Here is a 10,748-nt window from a genome sequence, read left to right as displayed (position 1 = left end):
CCCTTGAGGTACCTATTATAATCCAAATAAATCAATTGTTAAATTATAATCTTTCAAGCAAACTTGGATATTTTCCCATTTTTTAAAATCATATTTCAAAATCCATAAACCAGAAAATGGCCCCGTAATAACATTTCTATCAAAACAAATGAAAACAATACAATAATTACAGGTTGGGTCATTGTTACTCGTTGAATAAGGGCCATTTAACTCCGTGTTGTCTCCATTACTTATCAGTATAGCCCATTTCGTCGATGGGGACAGATCATGAGATTGTCACAAATGTAACACTTACATTGTAACGTCGGTGTGCATCACGTGCAACTTCTGAAATTCAATTCAAAATGGAAGATGCTTTGTGAACTGCGCATGGGCAAACAAAAATAATCCGTAAATTTCGGGTCATTTCGCCATTTATCCCGTAAAACACAAAACACGTAATTAAGGAAATAATTCACAATTTTAACAACCATTGGATTAACAGAAAAATAGTTAAACTAGGGAATTCAGTCACATACAAAATGGAAAATCTCTACAGTGTACTTGATTTCTATGGAATTTAATCAATGTTTCCATGTATACGCAGAAAAAAGAGCGCCGCAACACTCCTGTTTTGATCAAATATGAGATATGTTAGCTGTTTTACGTTCCGGAAGGTATTCAGTCTTCCTGGACTGCACCCCGGAAACATTGACGCATAAAAAAAGGCAAAAACTAAAGTCTAAGTAGAGGATTTAAGGTGATTGTCTGCAGTTCAAAAAATAAGGTGGAAAATGGGTGAAACGAAGTCCAAACAGCTATTGCTGGTATAGGTCGATAGGAAATCCGACAGTTCGACGCATTTCAATTCATATTTTTGGGGTTTTTTTTGTTATGTATACAATCGTCAAACCAGTGAAAAAGTCAATATCTGGAGTGGCCTTCGGTATCCTGGATCACCTGTTGAACTCTCCTTCTCATTGACTAAATGATACGTTGAATCTGAGTCTGCATGTTGAAATAAAGATATATACGATATGTCCAAGAAAGCTCGAGTTTCCTATATTATACATGCAGTCGTTTTAATAGGGTATTATTGAAGTAACACAATAAATATATTTTGTTAATTCATCATAACCTTGATGATTTATTACACTGACGTAAGATTGTATTTAATAGTTTCTATTTCAATTGGAATATATTGCTGATCTGTGAAATACTTCTGATCACTTCCATAACCATAGAGAGTATTTATTAAAAAGGCTGACGTCACACCCATAGTAAAATCATGGTACAGGTCCATACTAGTTGCATTTCCACTCTCGCATAATTTCATTGCTAGACAAACTGAAAACATACAAGAACTGAACGAGAAAAATAAATGTAAAACAGAAACAAAGAAACAAAACTATTCCCGTTTATTTGTGAATTGTTATCCCAACTTTAATGTTAATTTGCCGTTACGAGGAATTCGGGCAATTTGTGGTATAGTGACGTCAAGTATTCTTTCATGCTTTCAAGAGGTCTTTCTCTACTTTGTTCACTATCATTTAACATGATGGGGGGGGGGGGGTCCGAATGGTTAGCGCGTGCGCATTGTATCATAAGGTTTTTCATTGAGTCAACTGGCGTGGTTTCGATTTCCCGGTTGTACGTGCGTGGTTTTTCTCCGGGTGCTCCAGTTTCCTCCCACTACTAAAGATCCCTATGCGCAAATAAATAACATTAAGCTATGTCTAAGTATAATGTCCAAAGTCTGTTACCTCCATGTTCGTAATGGAGATTATCAAATAAATGGTCTGATTCCGCTTTGTAACAAAGGGGCAAATAACTCGTCTGAAACCGATTCTCTTTCAGTAGATATAATAATACCAAGGTGAGAAACTTAGTCATAGCTTGACATTATTTTAGAAATATTTTCCACGTTATAGACGCCTGTCCACCAGGATACATTTTGTAAGGGGAAACTGGATGTCGATATTATTCTTCGTTATGGGGTAACAAAACAACGAATAAAGTTTAAATGTAAAAAATAAACCCCGAAAAGGCCTTTGTCCATATAGTGTTCGGTTGGTCATACTGACAAGGGCACTTACTCCGCAATTCGTATTGGAAAGATTGCAAATGTATCTTACCAGCTCGTAAATCAAAATCTAATATATCACAATGGCCGAAATTCTGAAAAAAGGAAAGAAATGGTACTGTATTGAAGCCTAAATACATTCATTTGCAAAAGTGACACATGTCACAATGCTTACTGCATTCAATAAATACAAGACTGGATGACTATAATTACATGGCAGTTATTACTTGAATAACGCACCATAAGACAGTAGTTAAAAAATAACTGCAACGGCTGGAGACTTGAAGTCGAGTTTAGTAACCATAATACCATTTTATTAACTGTTTGTAATCGCGGTCATATACGTTTCTTTAAACCTTGATATTTCAAAATTTATGATCGTATTAAATGTACATATTCCTTAAGCAATGGCCCGAGAAATCCCTCTTTGGTCATTGCTGGATTGGCTTCTGATACTTGACTTTTTGAGAGAGTGTACATTTGTCTATTCTTCCCGTTCAATCAAATCTATCCCAAGTACAGCAACATGACAGCCTTTTGGGGTCTTCCCTAAAACTTTGGACAGTGATTTAAGGTATTAAAAAGGAGGAAACACTGTTCGTCTCCAAACAGTATTGTTTACATTGTATTCGTTTTGATACCCTCGTTTGTCACGCAATTAGTTTTTCTGCAATATTCTTCTATGCACTGATTAATTGGGCATAATTAAATCGGGAGTCATTACGTAACTTTATGTAAACATATTTGGTCCAATTTGGATCTCTGTTTAATTAAAGTGTAATGATATTTTTACGCAGTTAGCTATTGGTTGTTAATCGTACTATTGACGAGTCATAATTTGGAACAGAAATTTGCTTCCTTTACAGCACTGTTAAGTGGGATTAGGTATAATTAAACGAAACACTGCGAGGAGTACGATAGGGCCCCAGTGAGGCATTTGTATTTAACTAACAAATCTAATTTTACTCTGGCAAACTATCTAAATTGGTCATTACCTTTACATTCAGGTAATATTTAGGCCCTTTGCCCCACATATCATAAAAGTGATCAAATCCCAAACCATTGATAACACAGGGTGGCATTTTGACTCTATGTTCTTTAGATAAAACTGTTCCTACTATTAAAGCTGGCAATGAGAAAGTGGTTTTATTGATGAATCTAAAGCTAAATGGTTCGTAAAACACAACAGCCTGAAAAGTGGAAAATAGACATGTTAAGTGAGTTTGTATGTAACAATGACAATGTAAGGGTTTATCACAGTGTCAGATATGGTAACGTCCATTGTAATTGAGTTCAAGATTTTCCGAGTAATAAAGATGACAGTGCCTTTTAACGCCCCCATTGAAATGGACGCCAGTCCGTGGACGCTCTAGAAAGTTATTTCCCGACTGACTTGAAATTTATACATATTGTTTATGGTCGTGAGACAAAGGGGCCAATTGATTATCAGCTATTTCCGATTATTACTGACTGAGTTATGGTCCTTGATCTCTTTGAAAAGTCTTTAGTTATCACCCGATTAACTTAGACTGGATAACCTACTCTAATACGTCAGACTCGCTCCTACGTCACTCCTTTTTTGACTTGCATAGAAGTCAGAATAGCGCAGTGACGTAGGAACGAGCCTGACGCCATTTAGAGCTGGTTGTCCAGTCTACCGATTAACTTTAAATTTATACATATTATTGTTTATGGTCAAGAGACGAAAATCCTATCGACTTTGAACCATTTCCAAGAATTGCTGCCTGTGTTATGACCCGTAGTCACCTTGAAGGATCTTGCGGACGCTCTAGAGGCTAAAGTTATCACCCGATTGACTTTAAATTTATAAACAGACTTTGTTAGTGTCTTGTAAATTCTCTCATTACCAACAAAGACATAAAATGTGACAGCCTTTATGGTCTGAACGGACAACTTAGCTTCGTTGTCTGTATGTTTCGTTGTCTGGATCTTTATTTTGACTGAACTTGTTTGTTTTACATTACCCGTGCGATGGTATGATTCTTCTGCAACATCAGCAGTGTACTATCAGCCCCCTCTGAATGACTTCCAACAACAATATTTGTCCAGTCAATTACTACACCAGGATTCAGTACTTGTAATGTAGTTAAATTCTGTTCTAACTGTAAAAAATATGCATTGGGTATAAGGTTATACCCTTTTAATCCAATTAATTATATTAATATATTACCATTTTACATTAGAATAATATTACCATTTTACATTAGTATAATATTACCACTTTATAATATAAGTATAATATAACCATTTTATAATTGTATAATATTACCATTTTATAATTGTATAATATTACCATTTTATATTAGAATGTAACCATTTTATTGAACAAACCAACACTACATACCATGTTTTGTTTTTGCCCCCCCCCCCCCCCCCGAAAAAAAAACAACAAATAAACTCAAACCAACAGAAGAGTATAAAACATAAAACAAACTAACACCCCTTACCCCAGAGTTTTTAAATCTTACATTTTAAGCTACTCGCAATGTGTGGTAGGTTAATGTAAATACAGAACAAAATTATCATCTGGGTAGACTGAAATGCAGATGCAAAGACTCATCTAACCCGTGCGATGTAGACCACAATGCATGCCATGGTTTCGAACTTCTCTTTTGGCGTGACAAGGCAAGGGGTAGATTCGCCTAACGTCAGTTTTCCATTATTTAACCCCATTTACTCCCATCTCTAAGCACTTCTGAGCATGTGTGAATTTTTGTAATAAAAATATATCATAATAGTAAAGTGGGACCCGAAACCATATATTATAATAGTAGAGTGAGGCCCGAAACCGAAATTACCCTAGTATGAATGTGGCAAATTTCAGGAAGACATGTATTGCTTTGCTTACCCATCTGATATTCATTTCATATTTATCTGCAATATCAGAAACATTGCTGAGGTCACGCTTCTTGGCTGGGAACAAAATATCTACACCAATACAAATAAATCTGTAAAATATCTGTGGAAATATGTCGACACCAGTACAATGTCTCGACTATGGTGGCTGTTAGCGGCCATTCAAATGAATCTAAATCGTCGACTTGTCGGGTCAATTCTGTCGACTTGTCGCCTTCGACTTATTCACAACCTGACAAGTCGACAAAATACAATTATTTCGACTTGTCGTGCGGCGACATGTCGCCTCGGAAGTCAAACTCGAGCTTGCGCATTTGCTGATTGGATAACTTGCATGCGCACAGATTAACTTGTCGGGTTGTGAATAAGTTGACGCGACAAGTCGACAGAATTGACCCGACAAGTCGACGAAATGAAGGCGACGATCGTCGGGTTATTTTGTCGTGTTTGCGGGTTGATTTCGTCGACTTGTCGATTTGTCGCCTTCTTCATAAGGCGACGATTTAGATGACATTTGAATGGCCGCTAACAGCCACCATACTCGACAGCAGCTTATCCGAAAAAGAAAAACTTTGATGTCTATCGAGTTGACAAGCTTGAACAAATATGTATAGGGTTCGTCCTCTCATGACCACAATGACTTAGACTAAATTTCAAAACAAATTCCTCAAAACTGCAGCTTCAACCACGTTCACAGGCCAATTGTTGACGAACGGACGAACCGTGTAACGACATAATACGTCCATACAGAAATGTGGGGGTATAAAAACATATGAGGGACTCCTTGTCCAGACAATCACTTAATTTATAGAATAACGGAAACTGTTATGTGTGTACCTCCTTAATGCAAAGCAAAGCAATATTTACCTTGAATAAGACAAACATTATCTATGAATATGATCAGTATTTAGAATGGTTAAATACAATATGAACATTCCCAAAAAATGAAATACTCATGCACGAAACTTTTATGTCACTTGTCTCATTTCAAGTAAACATCATTACTGTAGCATACCCATGTGCAGATATTCCACTCAGATAGCTAGAATAGGCTTCGGCTAGAATAAAACCATTAACTCCTCCAATAAAATGGTATACACCATACGTTCCAGGAATAGTAGGTGAAAATACAATACTATGTAGCGGGGCTTTGTCTTTAGATTCTGATATCAATGTCCATTTAGTGGGGAGGCGACCGTCACTATATGGATCTCCTCTATCTACATAGGTCGTGGCTGAAAAAAAATATAATTTAGAAAAATGTAAAAAAAAAAAAAAAAATAAATAAATAAAAAAAAAATGATTTTGAACACGTTATAAGTAATAGTAAATCTACAAACAAAATGCTGTATAGTAAAACATCAGTATAATATTCATATATCCAGCTCTTTTATTTATAAATGCGCAGTACATGTATATGGTGTTTGATCTCTAATTAAGAGAACTTGCGAATGCAAGAAACAAGTGGGGTCGTTTAGCCTAATTAATAAAAATGCGTCTTTTTTTTTTAACGAGATTGAAGGCTTCATTAAAAGTAAAAATTGTACGTCTCTATTAACTGGAACGAAATAAAATTTATTCTATCGACATAAGAAGATAAACGAAGCTAGAGAAACATAAAGTCTATAAACAAACTTAGATATATTGCAATATTGCACGTGAGTTGGCTACATATAATTTATGAATTACCTCAATAATAAATAGAGATTGTCTAATTGAGTCCTGTTGTAATTTTATATTCTTGGGGAACGTAGCTGGTAAATATGTTCACACGTCCATGCAATAAAATGTTGATGAAAAACATTCCCTGTTTGATGAAATATTTTTTTGGGATTAGCCTAGGTTTGTTTAGACATACTCTACTATAGCAGTTTACTGTTTTAGATCTATTACTTATTACTTTATGCCTAAACTCGTTAAATTGGTAAGTTTCGCCCAGTTTGGTAAATCTTCACGTAAAATGTGTTGCTTCAGTCTGAAATGATGTTAGGTTTCATATTTTCTATGCAAATGTTTTACATTATAATTTGGCCTATGCTCACCCATTTGAGGTAGTACAATAGGATAAGGACAGTAATAAATTTTATTTCGTTCAAGTATATCATGAAGCACATTTCTTTTTATCCCGCGCCGATGAAGTTAGGGAGGGATATTGAAATGGGGTCCATACATGTGTCCGTCCCGATTTCGTTTCCGGACCATCTTCTATACTAATATTTGTGACTGTCGTTTGTCTGCCTGTCTGTCTGTTCGGGGTTGGCGGCAATCTGTTTCACAGAGAATTACGAGTCTAGTGATATATCTCTGTCAAAGATAACTGCCTTAACACGTGCTGTCACAGCACGCGGCGTCCATCATTGGCTGAATGGCGCGTGCATTGTTTACATAAGACCTTACTGCTTCGGAGAGAATGCTGCATTTTAGTCATTTTAATACCCATTTACACTAAATAGGAAATAATTTTTACCTACAAATACGTCAAACGCCTTTATTTATTTTTCCAATACATAAAAAAAATGTTTTAGAATTTAATTTGTCGCGTTAGTCTACCACTTCCGGTTTCGGAGTTGTGACCCCCCCGAGCGAAGCCGGGCATTCTGCTAGTATCTCATAAACCGTTCAAAATATCATTCTAAAACTGTGTACACACATCAACCTATTACAGTAGTTGTGCCTTTTGCTATTTAGGAATTTTCGGGATTTATATTTTTTTGTGTTTCCATGAAACAAATTTGACTTAGTTTTTGGTGTACAATTTTGTTTCCGTGCGGTATATCTCATAAACCATTCAAGATATCCCATGAAACTTTGTACAAATATTAACCTATTATACTAGTTGTGTCATTTGCTATTTAGGAATTTTCTGGAATTAATATTTTTTGTGTTTCCATGGAAACAAATTTGACGTTGGTCTACAATTTTGTTTCCAGATCATATCTCATTAACCATTCAAGATATCTTCACGAAACTTTGTACAAACATTAACCTACTATAGTAGTTTACCTTTTGCTAATTTGCAATTTCTGGGATTTAATCATTTTTGTGTTTATTTGACTTAATTTTAATGTACAATTTTGTTTCCGGAGCAGTTCTTATAAACCGTTTGAAATATATGTTTGAAACTTTGCACACACGTCATGCTATTACAGTAGTTGTGCCGTTTGCTAATTAGAAATTTGTCGGATTTAATAATTTTTTGCGTTTCCATGGAAAAAATTCTCTGCTGAATGATTTTTTGAATTTTTACTACACATTTGAATTAGTTTTTGGTATATAATTATTATTCTAGAGCATATCCCAGGAACTATTCAAGATACCTTTATAACACATTTACATTCATCAACCTATTATTTAATTTTATGATAACCGTCTTTCCGTCCCGATTTCATTTCCAGGGCATATTTCATTATCCGTTCAAGACATATATTTTTGAAACTTTGTACAAACATCAAACTATTATAGTGTTTTATTTTCTGATGTATAAGTTTAATGTTTAACAAACAGCACAAAGTTTCAAAAATATATGTCTTGAACGGATAATGAAAAATCACGTTTTTGGCTTGTGAACACTGTAGAGGTCACAATTTTTATCCGATTTTGTTGAAACTTGAAATGTAAGTTTATAACCCAAAGATCTCGGTTCCTTTCGATATTCACGCATATCGGACCGTAACTTCCTGAATTATGGCCCCTGATTGTACGCAAAAACGCGTTTTTTGGCTTGTGGACCCTATAGAGGTCATAATTTTTATCCGATTTAAAAAACCGTATTATTATATCACCGTTAAACCCTAAGGACGGTTGAGTTCGAATTTCGTGAAAATCGGCCAAAACTGACAGACAAAATGGCCGCCGTTCGTTCTCAAATAGCGTAAAAATATGGTATATCAAGGTTGTGGACCCTATAGAGGTCACAATTTTTATCCGATTTTGTTGAAACTTGAAATGTAAGTTTATAACAAAAGATCTCGGTTCCTTTCGATATTCGCGCATATCGGACAGTAACTTCATGAATTATGGCCCCTGATTGTACGCAAAAACGCGTTTTTTGGCTTGTGGACCTTATAGAGGTCATAATTTTTATCCGATTTAAAAAAACGTGTTAATATATCACCGTTACACCCTAAGGACGGCTGAGTTCGAATTTCGTGAAAATCTGCCCAAAACTGACAGACAAAATGGCCGCCCTTCGTTCTCAAATAGCGTAAAAATATGGTATATCAAGGTTGTGGACCCTATAGAAGTCACAATTTTTTTCCGATTTTGTTGAAACTTGAAATGCAAGTTTATAACCCAAAGATCTCGTTTCCTTTCGATATTCGCGCATATCGGACTGTAACTTCCTGAATTATGGCCCCTGATATTACGCAAAAACGCGTTTTTTGGCTTGTGGACCCTATATAGGTCATAATTTTTTATCCGATTTAAAAAAAGACGTGTTAATATATCACCGTTACACCCTAAGGACGGCTGAGTTCGAATTACATGAAAATCGGCCCGAAACTGACAGACAAAATGGCCGCCCTTCGTTCTCAAATAGCGTAAAAATATGGTATATCAAGGTTGTGAACACTGTAGAGGTCACAATTTTTATCCGATTTGGTTTAAACTTGAAATGTATGCTTATAACCCAAAGATCTCGGTTCCTGTCGATAATCGTGCATATCGGAACGTAACTTCCTGAATTATGGCCCCTGATTATACGAAAAATCGCGTTTTTAGCTTGTGGACCCTATAGAGGTCATAATTTTTATCCAATTTAAAAAAACGTATTATTATATCACCGTTACACCCTAAGGAGGACTGAGTTCGAATTTCGTGAAAATCGGCCCAAAACTGACAGACAAAATGGCCGCCCTTCGTTCTCAAATAGCGTAAAAATATGGTATATCAAGGTTGTGGACCCTATAGAGGTCACAATTTTTATCCGATTTTGTTGAAACTTAAAAAGGCAAGTTTATAACCCAAAGATCTTGGTTCCTTTCGATATTTGCGCATATCGAATTTTAATTTCCTGAATTATGGCCCTTGATTGTAGGAAAAATCACTTTCGTTTTAGCTTGTTTTCTATCCATCTCTCGAAAATGTGGGCGTATCCTGCCTGGCAGCCGCTGGTTCACAGTGTGACAGTAGAATTATTCTTCAAATAAGCGACTTTCAGATTTCAAGATCGCCTTTCTCTTTCATCTTCAACCGTCATTTGTACGACACATGTCCAGGGCCCGTCATCATTGCAAGTTGCTGGTACTGTGAATCTACGAAATTCAATTTCTCAAATTAACATACCCCCCCCCCCCTCTCCCGAGTCGTTATTTTTATGTGACCTGCGGTGGCGTCTATGTTCAAATTCAAATACGAATTTTATAATATATACATAAAAGTTTACCTGCTGCCAGAGAAAGAACTGCCACAACTGCAAGTACGAGACGCATATTTGTTTTGGTGGTCCTTTGACTTTCCTAAAAGAGGTTATCTATATTTTTTTAATATTAAAACTGTCTATTATCTTATCGTTTTTAGATTCCTGTAAAATCTGTTACAGAGATGGTAATATTGACACGAATCCCGGACAAAAAAAATATATTTCTATGCGTGAAAAAGCTATAGATAAAGATGTTTAGCTTTCAGATACACAGATATTAAAGATACATTAGTTAAGAGTTTAATAAAGAGATCCATTCTTGCTATAATAATTCAATGAAAATTTCAGTCAAATTACTTTATTTTGAACGGAGTTGTCACTGTTGGAAGTTTGGACTAGAAATAGGCACCAACTGTGTCCGCACCGTCTACGAGAATGGCCGATCGT

The 10,748-nt window shown here is 35.7% G+C and overlaps 1 protein-coding gene across 1 annotated transcript; it reads right to left on the bottom strand.

Annotated features, from left to right (window-relative positions):
- Positions 1-1,129: 1,129 nt before the first annotated feature.
- On the bottom strand, positions 1,130-10,389 carry LOC126824324 (uncharacterized). Its single transcript, XM_050553524.1, has 7 exons — positions 10,326-10,389; positions 5,955-6,174; positions 4,932-5,031; positions 4,048-4,185; positions 3,058-3,252; positions 2,115-2,157; positions 1,130-1,326 (listed from the first exon to the last, which is right to left on the bottom strand). Exons 1-7 carry the CDS (start codon positions 10,369-10,371, stop codon positions 1,130-1,132), a joined length of 939 nt encoding a protein of 312 aa, XP_050409481.1. The 5' UTR covers positions 10,372-10,389.
- Positions 10,390-10,748: the final 359 nt, after the last annotated feature.

Source organism: Patella vulgata, chromosome 6 (genome assembly GCF_932274485.2).
Source record: "Patella vulgata chromosome 6, xgPatVulg1.2, whole genome shotgun sequence".
Lineage (NCBI taxonomy): Eukaryota > Metazoa > Mollusca > Gastropoda > Patellidae > Patella > Patella vulgata.
Note: the sequence above shows the minus strand (reverse complement) of the source record. Positions and strands in the feature narration are given on the sequence as shown.

Bases quoted from the DNA above. Each gene is read 5' to 3' on its own strand.
- LOC126824324 (XM_050553524.1), bottom strand. From the start codon at position 10,371: ATGCGTCTCGTACTTGCAGTTGTGGCAGTTCTTTCTCTGGCAGCAG. The intron at 4,186-4,931 runs GTAAGCAAAGCA...TATTTTTTACAG, and splicing joins ATGAAATGAATATCAGATGG to TTAGAACAGAATTTAACTAC. The intron at 3,253-4,047 runs GTAATGTAAAAC...TCCACTTTTCAG, and splicing joins AGAATCATACCATCGCACGG to GCTGTTGTGTTTTACGAACC.